The sequence below is a fragment of the Schistocerca gregaria genome, chromosome 2 (assembly GCF_023897955.1).
Source record: "Schistocerca gregaria isolate iqSchGreg1 chromosome 2, iqSchGreg1.2, whole genome shotgun sequence".
Taxonomy (NCBI): domain Eukaryota; kingdom Metazoa; phylum Arthropoda; class Insecta; order Orthoptera; family Acrididae; genus Schistocerca; species Schistocerca gregaria.
The window spans coordinates 204,570,098-204,587,757 of NC_064921.1; the positions used below are offsets into that span (position 1 = coordinate 204,570,098).

At 40.4% G+C, this 17,660-nt stretch overlaps 1 protein-coding gene across 1 annotated transcript in view; it reads right to left on the minus strand.

Annotated features, from left to right (window-relative positions):
• Nucleotides 1-17,660, minus strand: part of LOC126336690 (caspase-1-like) — a 112,779-nt gene that overhangs the window by 35,658 nt on the left and 59,461 nt on the right. Inside the window, exons 3-4 of the mRNA XM_050000641.1 lie at nt 11,637-11,860; nt 5,361-5,539 (exon numbers count right to left, since the gene is read on the minus strand). Of these exons, the coding sequence (XP_049856598.1) occupies nt 5,361-5,539; nt 11,637-11,860 (403 nt within the window). The remainder of the gene's footprint in view (nt 1-5,360; nt 5,540-11,636; nt 11,861-17,660) is intronic.

The window sequence follows — 17,660 nt, forward strand, 5'->3', positions numbered from 1 at the left end:
CAGTTTTCCGCCTGTGGAAAATGTATCTGCAGAAATAAGAACTTCCTTGTCCAGCATACTGAAGGTCTCATGAAGGCCTTTACAGACAGGCACTATCCACCAAACCTAGCCTGTAAAAAGATTTCCCATGCCATGTCCTCACACACCCCTAATCATCCCACCACCCCAAGAACCAGCTACAGGGAGTGCCCCATCATCACTCAGTATCTCCCAGAACTAGAACAACTGAATCATATTCTTCGCCAAGACTTTAATTATCTCTCATCACGCCATGTAATGCAGGATGTTCTACCCACTATCCTTTCCACTCTTTATAGAGCAGTATTCTATCACTCACCCAACCTACACAACATGGTAGTTCATTCCTATGGCACTCCCACTCCCACACCCTTGCCACAGGAATCATATGCCTGCAGAAGACCAATGTGCAAGATCTGTCCAATCCACCCAGCCAGTGCTTCCTACTCCAGTCCTCTCACAGACTTATCCTACCCCATCAGAGGCTGGGCCATGTGTGAAAGCATCCGTGTAAAAGATAAACTCAGCTGCAAACACTGCACAGCTTTTTATGTCAGTGTGCCACCAACCAGGATGAGTGGTCACTGCCAAACTTTTGTCAAGAACAAAGTTGACCACCTGGTGGCACAACCAGGGCCATCTGGCTCTTTCCCTCCATTACTAGCTTCTCTAAACAACACAGTTGGGTGTTATCCTTGCAACACATTCTTTGCTTCCACAATCATTCTTGTCTCAAGTCCTGATGATCCACTGTCCCCACACTCTCCACCCAACAATTTTCCCTTTTCCTGTCCTGTCACCCTCTCCCAATTGATGTACCCACATCACCTTCAGTGAGCACAGCTCCCCGATGGCTATGGCAACAATGCACCAGCCACCGCTCCCTCCAGCTGCCTCCCTCTGAGCCACAAGCCACTCACACCAATTCTTGTCCCTACCTACTGCTTCTCTCTCATTCTATACACCCCACCTAATACAAGCTCCACCCCAACCTAGTTCACCGGCCAAAATTCAGCACTGGCATTATGCATCCAGCTGGTGCTATGTAGGGACAGAGTTGCATGTGTGTGCGGGGAAGCTTTTAAGTTTTCTTTTTTTTTTTGAGTACACCTGTGGACAACTCAACACTTCTGCTCTTTGGTGAGTAGTCTCCTTTGATCCAAACGTATTGATATTTGACCAGTATTTAATTTTATTTACAAAATACTTCAATTAAGTTCTAAATGTAATGGTTATATAAGCCTTCACCAGTTCTCAAATAAATTCTGAACTTGAACTTTAATAACCAAAGGTTCTGTGCTGGTCTCAGTGAAAAGTGCTAATCTGTTCACTTGGTCAATTATGCAGACAACTTCTAGATTATTCTTTTACTTTTATTTTTATAGTAATAGAAAAGTAGTGACTATAAAAAGCCACTTCTCTTTCTTTTCTGCTCCTCTGCTTCTATTATTTACTACTTCATATTAAGCCCAGAAACATAGCATATCTAATGACTGACTGAACATATGCACAGTAAGTTACTTTAAGGCAGTTACTACTACACACTAATGCTACTATCCTTAGAGCATAGCATGAGGTGGAATGCTTTTTGCTATCTATATTGTATGTTTTCACTCCTTCAGTAGGTTGTCTATAGCTATTCCCAAAAATTTTCTGTTAATTAATGCAACTTACTGAGTCACTATTTAAATTAAATTTAATATTGTTATTATTTTTGTTCATATAGAAAGTCACACTGTTTCTCTTTTTTTATTTCAAGTGTTACTTTATTCTCCTTTGAGTATTTGTGTACATATTTTAGAATGTAATCAGCTTCATACAGTATTAGCTCTGGTATCTTATCCATGATTATTATATTGTTGTTTTCACCAAACACAATTTTGTTTCCATCCATGATCTTTCATGGAAAATCATTAATATGCATGGTCAAGTCACATTAATGTCACAACTGCCTATGTTCAATGTCAACTTCCAATAACCACTCACGGATGCCACTTGGTAGCACCAGCAATGGAGGGTATATGAAGCATGTCACTGGGATGTGGAACAGTGTAGTTGTTGTCATAATGTGGAAATGGAGCATCATTCACTTTCAGACCAAGAGTGGAAGCATTTCTGAAATCACTAACGTTGTAGTCTGTTCAAGTGCTACCATGGCTACAACAGGTAAATGGTAAAATGGTGCTATCCAAAACTGGTGCCAAGGCAGCTATGGTGCACCAAGGGCCATAGATGACAGGGCTGAATTACAGCTGTGTTGATGGGGACTGGCAAATATGCTTGCAGCTGTTGAGCAACTGACTGACCAGATAAACCAAGGGATTACCTACAAAGTCCCCTCAATGACCATTCAGTGAACATTGCTGAGAATGGGCCTCTGCTGGAGGCACCTGTTTCATGCACCAGTCCTGACAGCTGTTCATCAACAACAAAGACTGGAATTTGCACACCTATATGACAACTGGACATCCACTGAGTGGTGACTTGTGGCCTTTCCAGATGAATCACGTTTCATGCTCCATTGGACAAATGAGTGGTGGACCATCAGAGAGGTGTAAGCTGGGGGAGGGTGCTTAATGGTCTGAGGAATGTTTTTGTGGCATTCGCTTCACGAGCTCATCATTCTGGAAAGTATAATGGATCAACACAAGTTTGCATCTACCCTTGTGGACCATATCTACCTCTATATGCAGTTTATATTAAAAACAAAGATTCCAAGACTTACCAAACGGGAAATCGCCGGCAGACAGGCACATGAACAAAACACACAAACACACACACAGAATTACTAGCTATCGCAAGCGATGGTTGCTTCTTCAGGAAGGAGAGGGAAAGACGAAAGGATGTGGGTTTTAAGGGAGAGGGTAAGGAGTCATTCCAATCCCGGGAGCGGAAAGACTTCCCTTAGGGGAAAAAAAGGACAGGTGTACACTCGCACACACACGCACACACACACACACACATATCCATCCGCACATACTTCCTCCTCCCCCTCCATCACTCTGCCCTAGTGTCCTCCTTACCCTACCACACACTTGCATCTTCCATCATGCACTGCTGCTCTCAGTCTGGCTTCAACAGCCAGTGGTCGTGAGTGTGTGTGTGTGAGTGTGTGTGTGTGTGTGTGTGTGTGTGTGTGTGTGTGTGTGTGTGTGTGTACATGTTATCTGTTTTAACAAAGGCCTTGTTGGACAGAATCTCACTTCCTGACAGTCCTTTCATTGTGTCTATCTGCAACTCAGAATCTCCACCATACGATGAGCAGCAGCTATCCTTATCATAAGAAAGACATTCGAGGCTGTTGATTTGCTTTGGATGAAGAGGTGCACACCTGAGTACATTCATGGTTTTGTAGGCATCTGGAAACATTTTTCCACAGAGGCATTGACCATCTTGTCTCACAGTAGGATAAATGTATATAGAGTTATGGCAATTACTTCTGAAATATTAAACAGCTTACTTAACTTTTTTCAGTCTGTCTTTTTTCCGTTTGACTGCCCCTTATACCATTAGTTAAAGCTAATTTATTTCATTCCACATATGTAAATGCAATTTTTCTTATTATGAGTTTAAAATAACCAAGTTAAATGTTTATCAAACAGTGGAAAATCCAGTATGAAATGTAACAATATTATGAAAAGGGAAGTTGCCACTCACCATGTAGCAGAGATACTGAGTTGCAGATAGGCATAACATATGACTTCTGAAATTTTCCCGGCGTATTTGTTCTTCTAATAATTTCTGGGTACGCAGCCGGATCCCGTCGACATTCTGCCACGATATTTTGGTCCAGAGATGTCCGCCGGCCGCGGTGGTCTCACGGTTCTAGGCGCTCAGTCAGGAACCACGCGACTGCTACAGTTGCAGGTTCGAATCCTGCCTCGGGCATGGATGTGTGTGATGTCCTTAGGTTAGTTAGGTTTAAGCAGTTCTAAGTTCTAGGGGACTGATGACCACAGATGTTAAGTCCCATAGTGCTCAGAGTCGTTTGAACCATTTGAACCAGAGTCATCTGGCCATCATCAGGTGAGTACACAACCACTGAAGAGCCCAGGTGCAGTATCAGTATTTATGCCAAATCTCGCGCATGCGAAATGTGCTGGCATCCTACAGTGCATGTGTCAGGTGTTGACATGCGCGGCATAGCCGAGTTGTACGTGCTGCCCTTAGTGGTGAAAATAAAAGATCACCTAGTCATTGAGAATCCAGATTTTGGGATTCCGTAATCAAGGAATCAGTGGAAATACGTCTTGCCGATAAACTTATAAATCATGACAACGGCTTTCAGCTGGATAAAAATTGGAATCCTGTTATTAAAATTATACAATCACAGCAGAATCAACAGCATCATTTGATACTCAATGACTAGATGATCTTTTATTTTCACCACCGAGGGCAGCACATACAACTCGGCATTTCAACACCTGACGCATGCGGTGTAGGATGCCAGTACATTTCGCATGCGTGAGATTTGGCATAAATACCGCGACTGCACCTGGGCTCTTCAGTAGTTGTGTACTCACCTGATGATGGCCGGATGTCTCTGGGCTGAAATATCATGGCAGAATATCGACAGGATCTGGCTGAATACTCGGAAATTATTAGAAGGCATAACATAGACTGTCACAGATAAAGCTCCGGCCTGAAAGGCCTTCTTCAAAAATAGATTGCAGACACACATGCACACACAAGCGCACTCACTCACACACACACACACACACACACACACACACACACACACACACACACACACACACACACACACAGTCATGTAAATGCTAATCTTACAAGCATGGCTGCTGTTTCAGGCAAATGTAGCCACACTTGTAGCTACAGTTGCCTAAGACTGCACTCGTGTGTGTTAGTTACATTTGCTTGTTTGTGTGTGTGTGTGTGTGTGTGTGTGTGTGTGTGTGTGTGTGTGTGTGTGTGTGTGTCTGATCTATTTTTGACAAAGGACTATGGGCCAAAAGCTTTATTTGTGACAGTCTTTTTGCTGCACCTGTCTGCAACTCAGCATTTCCGGTATTATGATTATGAATTTAATATAACCAAGTTAAATGTTTTGTTAAATTCCGTAAGTTTTTAAATGACTTATTGATTCTACAAAGGTAACAGTTGCTTTTCTTGTTATGAGTGAGTTATAATATTCATGTAAATGATAATTATGACCTGTCACATATCTATGTGTAACAGCACACAGTGGGATTTCTGGGATCAACAAAAATCAAATTCAGTTCAGTGGCATTTCAAAGTCATAGTGATCTTAACATCATTATTTCGAACACTTTTATTTCCTGCAGAATTATATATCATGTCTTCCAATATAAGAGCTCTATTACCTGAATAAAAAATAATTTCGGCTTTCCTGTTAGTGAAAGGCATTTATTGGATGTGAAAGATCCAATCAATTCTTCTTCAGTGTACCAGTCATCATAAGCTGCCAGACCTCCTCTATCATTCCCATGTGTGAGCACAGCCACAGCAAGGCAGTCAGTATCAGAATGATCTCTCTCAGCAACTGTTAACACACACAAATACATAAACATCTGAACTACAATAAGCATTGTATTGACTTATAAATATTGTTGACTTCCTCATCAGAATGTAAGGATGTTATTTCTAAGAAATAGTATTTATTTATTGCTAAAACATTCAAGCTTACAGGTTATAGGTTTTTAATTCTTTTCTAACTGTGGGAGGTAATTCTGAGTCTGTGTGCTGTCAAAAGAAACACTCCTGTGGGGAATTAATACAAGCGATAATGAAATGTGTATTCTAAATATCTACTAAAAGGGCAGTTGGGTATGTAATTGGATTTGACTACCAGAGTGACATTAAGTAAGTTGTACCAGACAACAAATGCATTATGCAATCTTTTCAGAACTTACAACAATAGCAACCTAATATGTAAAATGAAACTGGGTATTAAGTTAATAAGTGTTAAACGCATTCAGCACAAATAAAGATTAACTAATTTGAATAACACTAATTCACAAGGACAAAGACAGAAAGTGTGTCAACATGAATAATAGGAATGACACTACAATTAACATCCTACTGCAAAGCCTGCTTGATACATCATAATTTCATAGACTTTGAATTCAAGAAAATTTTGTACAAAACACTACAGTTGATAAAGACGAAACTGAGTATATGATAACAGATGAGGCATCAAATTCATTGCAACAAATGTATTATCCAGATATATCTGTGAAAAGAGGCCAAAACTTATAATGAACAAAGTACAAGAAAAATAATTAAAATTACTGATATATTAATCCTTTAACTGCTCCACATGTGTTAACCTGCACACCTTTGTACTGTCGCTGTGTGCTCTGAATGTGTTTACATGTGCCACCAATCCCTCTGCCTGGTAATCTGAATGTTACTATGCGTAGAAATGTTCAGAGTACCAGGTAGAAGGACTTGTGGCTGGTGTAAACATATTCAGAGCACACAGAGACAGGTACAAAGGTGTGAACATTAACACACCCAGAGCATTTAAAGGGTTAAGATGCTAACAGGCATGACATGGTGTAGTAGATTGGTTTGGTAACTAGAGAGAGTCAGTATTCAAATGAATGGTATAATAAACACTCATATATTCCAGAATGAGATTTTCACTCTGCAGCGGAGTGTGCGCTGATATTAAAGTGCAAATCGGTACACAACACATGGGACCTATGTTGTGATTCAGCTTGTTCAGCTGTAACTGATCAGTTCTGTTTGTGAAGTACACAGGTGCCTCATATATAAATGAATACAACTACATATTGTTAAATTGGACAGAAATATTTTTACCTTTTTAATTTGTTAGTAGTAGGTAATATTACAATAGGTGTTAAAACATCAAATTATTAAAGTAATATTTTGTAATAATTATATCAAAATGCAGGCAGTGTAATAGTGAGAGGCATTTTGAGAGCAACGTTTGTCAACTTGGAGAACCTTAAGCCACAGCAAAAGAAAGGGACTGCTACTGATTACGAATTGCTGGTGATCTACATGACCATTAAAATTTTTTGATTCTTTGTGAAAAGAAGACAATTTGTAGTTTTCACTGACCACAAACCACTAACTAGTTTTTTCCTATGTGCAATGGTTCATGGCTCACCAAAGCAGTGTTGTAAACAAGCAGAATATATAGCCTAGTTTACAACCAATTTGTGGCAAAATTCATGTAGAAACATCATTGTCACAGACTGCTTGCCACAAAACTGCATCAGCCTCCAGGCAGACGCCTGGGTTGATAGAGCAATCAATCAACAAGAGGACACAGTACCGCATGACTTACTCCAAAGCCAACACATGGTCCTGTAGGTGCAACATATTTCTTTCTCAAATTGTGCCATGAGTACCTGATGTGACAAATACTTGGACAAACAATGCCAGTACAGTCCCCTCTGAATCTTGGTGCATAGTTTTCTGAGCACTGCATAATTTGGCTCATCCAGGCAATACTAAAATTATTGGCAAGCAACTTGGTGTGTCCAGGAATCCAGAGGGACTGCTGAGCTTAGCATGCTCCTGCCCCCAATGGTAATGCAGGAAAGTCAGCTGACATACCTTCATACCGACTACAGATTTTCCATTGCCAAAAGGAAGGTTTTCATGTTTATATAAGAGCATACCCAAAAGAAACTGGAATAACATTGTATGAGGAGAGCTTGTGTAGTAAGCATTTCTGCCACTAGGCATGTATAGTGCAACTCATTCTCAGTTCAATGTCACCTGTGCTGTTAACCTGGCCTGTTCTGTTCATCTGCTGGGGTTGTTTTTGCTAGCACCGTTTTGTTCTTCTTTCATTCTTTATGATGGAAAGTTTAAGAGAACAATGTGCAGCTGGGATATTTTGTTTTCTACTCAGTTAAAATACTGCTGAAATTGTTTTAATGTTGAAAACAGCATAACAAGCTGATGATAAGGGTAAAAATCAAGAGTACCAGTGGTTTTCTCAGTTTAAAAATGGCGACATGTCGACTGATGACAAACCTTGTTCTGGAGATCCATCAACTGCCTGCGTCATTCAGAGTTTGTTCCCTCAGGTCAGACCATCAATCAGACCTTTTATTTGGAAGTTTTAAGATGATTGCACAACAGTGTTTGTCACAAAAGACTAAATTTGTGGCAGAAAGCAGTCTGGTTCTTCCACCATGACAATGCACCTGCACACACAGCCATCTCTTAGACAGTTTTTGGCTAAAAATGGCATGGTTCTGCTGCCCCATGCACGTTACTCACCTGACATGGCTCTATGCAACATTTTCTTATTTCCACACATGAAAAGGGACTTGAAAGGAAGTGATTTGACAACATTGAAGAGGACAAGGATAAAACTGAGGGAGAAGCTGTCAGCATTTCTAAAGATGACTAAAAAACATTTCGAAATGTCGAAGCACCAGTGGGACAAATGTATCAGCTGTAATGGAGAGCATTTTGGAGGGAACAAGGATGTTTTTGTAAACAATTTGAAAATCTATAGCTTTTCAAAAAATCTATAGTTTTTTGGGGTGGGGATGGGGGTGGGGGGAGGGAACCCCCTCTTATGTGGAAAAGCAGTGCCATTACTTTACTCTACTGGTCACCACTACCTGATTACTGTAGTGGATCATTGTATAAGGTGACCCGAAGCTCTCCACAGAGGCATCCACAAAGGGTGTTGTTGCTTACATGGTTTTTGAGGTTTGGAATTCCTCAAACCATTACAACTGATTGTGGATACCAGTTTGAGACACTGCAGTTTAACGAGATACTTCAGCTACATGGCAGCAACCATCTTTGCAACAATAGCTACCATCCTGCTATAATGGAATGGTGGGGAAGCTACATCACATGCTAAATGCAGTGCTGATGTGATACACATCAGTGTGGATACATGCTTTGCCACTGATATTGTTAGGCTTCTGCACATCAGTAAATGAGGATCTGCAATGTTCACCATCCAATTGGTATATGATGAGCAGTTGTGTGTGCCAGTTGAATTCATTTTACCAGCACCACTCCAGCCTGACCACTCCATAAACAGTGACAGAGTTTGAATGCTGTTCACCTCTGGATGAGAAGTTTACATGCAGCTCCACCTGTGAGGCATGGAGAGAGAATGGTTTTCATCTATAAAGATGTGCTTATCACATACCTAGCTCGGAGATGATACTATGTGCCCACCATTACACTCATAATATACAGGTCCTTACAGTATGATTTCAAAACATGGAACACTTTCAAAATAGGCCAAAACAGCAGGCACAAAAGTCTCCACAGAGTGACTAAAGCCTGCTTACTTCTACAAGGAGCAGCCTCTGCAGCACTGGCCTGTCAGTTTTTCCACCAACCTGATCTGAGCCAACGACACTTTGTGACATTGCAGCCTTCCTAGAGACTCCAGAGACCAACATGATTATTCTGATGAGTTACTCACATTAAGAGGGAGAGTGGGGGCTGGTGTCGTGACAGCTCTTCCTGAACAAGTAGCAGAGAGTCTTTATTATTGATATGAGTTTTGTTAGATATTCTTTGTATTTCTTTGTTTTGTTTCAACTTAGTGCATGTGTGACAAAAAGAACATACTGAATAAACATCATATCCACAGTTTTTCTATGGGAATTATTTCTCGTTGACAAATTACCCATACATATATACAGGGTGTTTCAAAAATGACCGGTATATTTGAAACGGCAATACAAACTAAATGGGCAGCAATAGAAATACACCGTTTGTTGCAATATGCTTGGGACAACAGTACATTTTCAGGCAGACAAACTTTCAAAATTACAGTAGTTACACTTGTCAACAACAGATGGCGCTGCGGTCTGGGAAACTCTATAGTACGATATTTTCCACATATCCACCTTGCGTAGCAATAATATGGCTTAGTCTCTGAATGAAATTACCTGAAACCTTTGACAACGTGTCTGGCTGAATGGCTTCACATGCAGATGAGATGTACTGCTTCAGCTGTTCAATTGTTTCTGGATTCTGGCGGTACACCTGGTCTTTCAAGTGTCCCCACAGAAAGAAGTCACAGGGGTTCATGTCTGGCGAATAGGGAGGCCAATCCATGCCACCTCCTGTATGTTTCGGATAGCGCAAAGCAATCACACAATCACCGAAATATTCATTCAGGAAATTAAAGACGTCGGCCGTGCGATGTGGCCGGGCACCATCTTGCATAAACCACGATGTGTTCGCAGTGTCATCTAAGGCAGTTTGTACCGCCACAAATTCACAAAGAATGTCCAGATAGCGTGATGCAGTAATCGTTTCGGATCTGAAAAATGGGCCAATGATTCCTTTGGAAGAAATGGGGGCCCAGACCAGTACTTTTTGAGGATGCAGGGACGATGGGACTGCAACATGGGGCTTTTCGGTTCCCCATATGTGCCAGTTCTGTTTATTGACGAAGCCATTCAGGTAAAAATAAGCTTTGTCAGTAAACCAAATGCTGCCCACATGCATATCGCCGTCATCAATCCTGTGCACTATTTCATTAGCGAATGTCTCTCCTGCAGCAATGGTAGCGGCGCTGAGGGGTTGCCGCGTTTGAATTTTGTATGGATAGAGGTGTAAACTCTGGCGCATGAGACGATATGTGGATGTTAGTGTCATTTGGACCGCAGCTGCAACATGGCGAACAGAAACTCGAGGCCGCTGTTGGATCACCTGCTGCACTAGCTGCGCGTTGCCCTCTGTGGTTGCCGTACGCGGTCGCCCTACCTTTCCAGCACGTTCATCTGTCACGTTCCCAGTCCGTTGAAATTTTTCAAACAGATCCTCTATTGTATCACTTTCCGGTCCTTTGGTTACATTAAACCTCCGTTGAAAACTTCGTCTTGTTGCAACAACACTGTGTTCTAGGCGGTGGAATTCCAACACCAGAAAAATCCTGTGTTCTAAGGAATAAACCATGTTGTCCACAGCACACTTGCACGTTGTGAACAGCACACACTTACAGCAGAAAGACGACGTACAGAATGGCGCACCCACAGACTGCGTTGTCTTCTACATCTTTCACATCACTTGCAGTGCCATCTGTTGTTGAAAATTGTAACTACTGTAATTTCGAAAGTTTGTCCGCCTGAAAATGTACTGTTGTCCCAAGCATATTGCAACAAACGGTGTATTTCTATTGCTGCTCGTTTAGTTTTTATTGCCGTTTCAAATATACTGGTCATTTTTGAAACACCCTGTACAATGTTCACTACCCAACTGGTGTACGGTTAGCAGTTTTTGAGGATTGGAATTCCTCAAACCATTACAGTTAATTGTGGATGCAAGTTCAAGTCACTGCAGTTTACCATGGTCCTTCAGCTATGTGGTTGAAACCATCTTTGCTATTTTAGATGTTGCATCAAAATTAATACTAATGTTAATGATGTCTTATGGTTGCAATATAGGTTAACAGGTTTGGTCTAGTTCAGAAACATTTGGTTTTCTCTAGTTGTATTGCATGTGTTGCATTGAGGTCATAGAGTAATTTTAATTTTTTAAATTTTTATGTGCGTTCTGAAGATGATTGACTGAAACTGCTACTGATTGTGATCAGTTTCCTGTACAGAACATTAAATTCAAATGGTTAAAAAACTATTCTTTAAGTATAATTAATCTAATTCGCTTACCCTCTTTTAATTTTTCTTGAATTTCAGCTTTTTTCATGTTATCTTTCAAAGGTTCTATATCAAAGTTGTATTTCTTGAAGCATTCCTGAAGACTTTGCCTGTCAACTTGTGTACCACTTCTTTCTCTGTTGGATGGTTGCAGGAACTCTTCATGATTGAAAATGAGTGCTAATCTTTTTTGACCCTGTTTGGGATATACATCATATGGCTCTGCTGGTACTATTCTGAAAATGATAAGAAAATGTGTGTTACTAAAGAAATTATCACAAAATATTTTTGCATGAAACTAAGTGGTACTATCTTCACACCGTAGACATTACATAACAAAAATAAAATGTGGTGACTTAACAGTTCCAAATACTGATATTCAGCCATACGTTTAATGTATTCATTTCAGCCATGATCCAATCATAATATTTACATCTCCAGCATACATGGGTGACATTCTCTTTATGTGAAGATGGAGAAAATTCTTCATACTTTTTTCAAACATGGAAAATTTGATCCAAATAACAATGACTTATAGTAGATACTGAATTTCACTGTTGTGCTGTTAGAAGTTTCTTTTTTATCGGTCATTGAGAAAAGGTTGTTCTAAAATGAAAGTGATTCTTCTATGGACTTGTGAAAGGAAAGATGAGGCAATCAGAAAGGCAACAGTGAGGTGCAGGGTTTTGGTGGGAGGGGAGTTTGGATTGGGATATTGTAAGTATCTGCTGTTAACCAAGAAATTTGATTTAATAACAAAACTCACAACACCACAGCACTTGCAGAAACAAAAAAGCCAAGCACTTGTGCTCAATCTTCCACATTTTGAACTTCTGACATAACAATACAAATTTGATAAAAGATAATTACTGACATCATAGAAGCAAAATAATTAAAACTTCAAACAGGTGCCAAAAAACATAAAACTTAGCCAAAGGTATATGTATATAGATATGTATCATTGATTAGAATTTTAGCTTCATCCAAATGAAACTAACTTTACAAAGAGGAAGCTGAAATAATTCTGTAACGACAAAGCTGCCTCACCAGGCAGTATAACAACAGCGAACTACAACCATCACCTTAATCACATACCAGACAGACAACACATATGAACAACATAAACTACACTGACACAACAAACTACTATGAAGATACATGGACTGACAACAGACTCATTAAAGCTTATCACTAGAATACAATTATACCACACAGCCTCACCATACCTTATCAAATCAGATACAAATATAATACAATCAGAGCACACCAGAGTCTAGCCATGCCTTTCATTTTAGCCACAATTATATAAGCCACTCTTCTACCAATGTGGGCACAACAACGGCCCCACTCTGTATTGACAGTTCAAATCTTGGCCACACACTGATGCCACCACAATACAATTATAAGAACCAACAGCAAGAATCACTCTGATGCCAGGCTTGCCTATCATCATAAGGGAAACTTCCTTCCACAGTACCCTCCTGGGGATGCACTAATTGCTGCTGCAGCCCAGTGATGTCTAGTGTTAAAGCAGGCCACATCTTGTGCTGACCGTTTGCAGTCCAATTGCTTTGCTTTCACCACACTGTCTCTCTGACTGCAGTAGACTGTTTGGCTTATACAGGATCTTTCTACTTTCACCTACATATCCTGACTCCATCTGACCTCTGCAAATGGTACATCTTGGCTGCAGCTCTACACAGCTCCATGATGAGTACAGTTTTCTGACACTCCTGTTCAGCAGCTACCGACTGATGGCAGCCATACTTCTGCTGTTCAACCCAGGTGCTGCTGCTCAGAGTCTAACTCTCTGAACCATTGACTGCTGGAGGTAAATAAGGCCCAGCAGCATGTCCTGCGTGACCCAGTTTTTGTCAACTGCTGCTGATGATGAATCCTGGGGATGGCTTCAGGTTGTTGCTACTTCTTCATGATATATCAGACTCCATCCCCTCTGCTGCTCCTTCAGTAGATGAAACATAAGCAAGGTCGGACTGTGCACCATCATGACCCCGGCACTGATTCAATTCTTGCCTGCCACTACCCATGGAGGACTGGTGCTGGCACAATGTTGATGTTGCTGCTTTCTTTGGATTCTCCAGACAGGCTTTTGCTCTGCCAGCAAATGGCTTCATGACTCTATGAGGCACTGAGCTTACTGGCAAGCAAATACATGCACACTCTGGCACACTGGAGAGACTGAGCAGTGCTGGCATGAACTGCTGGGCAGGTGGGAATTCAAATGTGCCATGAAATCCTATTACATGTCAGCAACCCCAGGAGAGGTTTCATTCTTCCCATGCTTTGGGGTGACCAAGTGGTGTTTTTCCTGAATTCATGATCTAGGGAGCCACTGGATTTGATTTCACGTCATGGCTGGTTCTGAGTGCAGAAATTACAATGGCACAATGGTGCGTCACAGACATCTTGCATCTTCATGTGTTACTACACATGTGACACTATTTTGGTGCCATTTTTCAACAGGAAATTGCTCATCCACACATGGAATGTTGTGTAGAAATGTCTGTGAGATGGTATAGGGTTCTCATACGGCCAGCAAGATCCCCAGATTTGTCCCTGATAGAACATGTGTAGGACTAGTTCAGATGCCAACTCTGTTCCAGTGCTAGTGTCTAGGATAGGGATGACCAAGCATACAGCTCCCAAGCTGTTCTTTTTATACCTGGGATTCACAGTCATGTAGAACTTTACAAAAGACAACATATTTATGCCAGTGACTGTAACACTTTTTTTATTTCATGATTGCAATTTCAGCCTTAGGCCATTATCAAGTGAAGATGTTACGCTATTAGGCTGTATCAACCTAAAATGAGCTGATAATAGAAAGAAAAATTCCACATGGGAAAAATATATTAAAAAAAGATGTTGTGACTTACCAAATGGGAAAGCGCTGGTAGGTAGACACAATAAAAAAACACACAAACACACACACAAATATCAAGCTTTCGCAACCCACAGTTGCTTCATCAGGAAATAGGGAAGAAGAGGGAAAGACAAAAGAATGTGGGTTTTAAGGGAGAGGGTAAGGAGTCATTCCAATCTCAGGAGCAGAAAGGCCTAAGCATCATTTCATTAAGTTCAACATCAGAATGTGACATACAGATCATGACAGTACAGCTTCAAGCAACCATATAACTTCCATCCACAGTCAACTAAGCTAGTAATTGGTGAATGTAATTGACACAGTACATCATGTGGCTACAGGGAAATTCATAAAAATAGAGAAGAACTGAAAGACTAGATTGCACACTGAGATTTGTGTTAATCCATGATTCAAAGTTGACATCATCCTTAAACAGTGCCTGATTGGACCACAAATATAACCCAGATAACATTTTTATCAGCAGAATGAAAATTATTGAGGACCTTCAACAATGAGGCAACCACTGCTTCTCCTAATCTGTTGAAGATAACTCCTGATAAAATTTCCCATCAGTTATTTCTGAATGGTAACACAAAAGGAAGAACTGAAAACTCCAAACTCCTTAGATGCTCTGGTGAGAATAAATACTATAGCACTTCTCTCACCTTAAAAGAACTGGATATAATATTTAAGTCTATGAGGAACAATAAAGCTGCAAGCCTAGATGAACTATGAACAAAACAAATAAAAATATTTGGACCTGCTGCACAACAGTGGATATTGAATCTTATCTTGTCAGTAAACTGTACCAAATTATTTGTATAGCACCACCAAGTGTTCATAGGAAAGCAGTTGTAGAAGTGGAGAAGAAGAAAGAGGAAACTGATCCCAGATATCCCTTCTTTGGACACAAGCCCCAACAACCACGACTCAATTATATGAATGTGTGGTGTCTGTTCTTCAGTGTGAATGCACAAATATGCCTGACCTCCAGTGGGGATCTCTGAGCAGCAAATGGGAGGATAATGAACAGGGACTACAGATAGGTGTGCTCAGTGGGAGTGTGGAATGGTCATGAGGCATGCTGAGATGGTCCATGCAGTTGTGATAATGCTATGTCCTGGTCGGCACAGTGGTTACTGAACCTGCCTAGTAAGCTTAACATCCCACTGCAGCTGACAGCAGTGATCCCTCTGCAATTTATTTATAACCAAGATTCAGATCATAATGAGCTTCATGCAGATGACTACAACAATTCCTTAATCTGCGGGAATTTACCGATCGGAACTTTGGTGAGATTCTTAGCCTGAGGCATAGCTGAGAAAATGTCAGAGAGGAACCAGCCAGAAGCTCGGGCATGGAAGATGCTAAGAGGCTGAGAATTGTGGTGTCATGGTGCAATGTCAACCTCAGAGAATGAGGTTTCAGCAGTTATGGTGAAATTTGCCAAGGTGGTGATCCACAGGACTAACATGTGATATCACATATTGATACCATCTCATGGGTGTTGGCAATGGAATTGCAAGTTTCCATTAGATGCTGATAGCAGTAGTGTGGGATTCAGCGGATGCAGTGGTGCACACCCGCTGAGCCATGCCTCCAGTGAAGGGGCTATGAGTGCCCCCTCCCGCTGCAATATGGGATGGCCAGTGGCAGACAGCCAACCCACTCACTTGGAGCCTCTTCACTATGTGACACCATGCAGATGCCACCTAGTCGTGACTTTGAAACCAACATTCATGCTTTAGTTCAGAGAGCCTCATCCTCATGGACATTGTGATAGTGGGACTTCTTTTCTTTCTCCATTATTTATTATGAGTCTTTGTATGCTTGGTGAAATACAAATTAAGTAAATTTACTGTTTACTGTGCACACTTGTTCTTTAATCATTTCTGTTCCTGCCTAGCTTTCATATGACAACAATTACCACACCACTCTGTAGCCCACCTTTTCTTACCATTGTGTATGAAGTTGTGGATAACACAGTAATATCTGCTAGTCTGCAGGAACCTATCACATGCATGTACTACTGATCATTTTTCTGCAGCTAACAAAACAGCAGTTAAAACTGTCAAACACTGTGCTCTCCACAGAATATGAAGAGAATTAGCTTGCTGTTCGTTTATTCATTTGTTGTTTAGCTTGCTGTTTGTATTTAATAAATTCTTGTTGAATATAAATCCTTGTATTTTTATTGTTGTTACTTTCTGTCTTTACTTAATTATTTCTGAAACTTCTATGAAATTAATCTTTGTATGTTATCAGTGCTCAACAGTACTGTAATAATTTCATGTCCTGGACATGTAAAATAAAGAAATAAACTTGAGAGAAAGGGAAAGGATCTTTCAAAGAACACTTGTGTTAACTTTAGATAGTACCTCCACATATTTGGAACAAACATAAAAATTCTAGGAATGAATACTGATTTTTAATTGAAGTGAGAATGAGATACAAGAATAACATGCATTAAGAGTTATACTGGTGTGAACTCAAGAACATCATGCAGAGGGGTACTAACTACTGCTTCTCAATATATTTATTCCTTAATGAAATTTGTCATTAAAAATATATCACTTTAACAAACCAACAGCTAAGTTCATGGAATCAATACTGGAAATAGGAATAATCTTCACAAGGATTTTAAGTCACTTACTTTTGTACAAAAAATTGTGCATTACTCAGGAACACACATTTTCAGTAACTTGCCAGCAGCCATAAAAAGCTTAACAGCCAATGAAATTCAGTTTAAAAGAAGCCTAAAGGATTTATTGGTGGCCAACTGCTTCTAATCCACTGATTTTTTATGTGTGAAACAATCATTCCACTTGGGACTTGTGGAAGGTACATTAGCTTATGGTATTCGTTTTAGTTGCAAATATTTGTCATGTATTATTGTTTTTTCTGACATGTTATTCATCCTGGAGGACCTCCTCACTACAGATCAATTGGTATGAAAGTAAATCTAAATTAATCTAAAGTCATGTCGTAAGTGTGTAACAGCCAGTGGCTTTTAGTTACATACTATTCATGTGAACACTAAATTCATAGCTACAACTCAGTTTTGGAGGAACAAGTGCTCACAAATGACTGTGATTGATGCTGTTTTGTGACCATTTACGTTCACAGATGGCTTGTGATTGGTCAGCATAGTC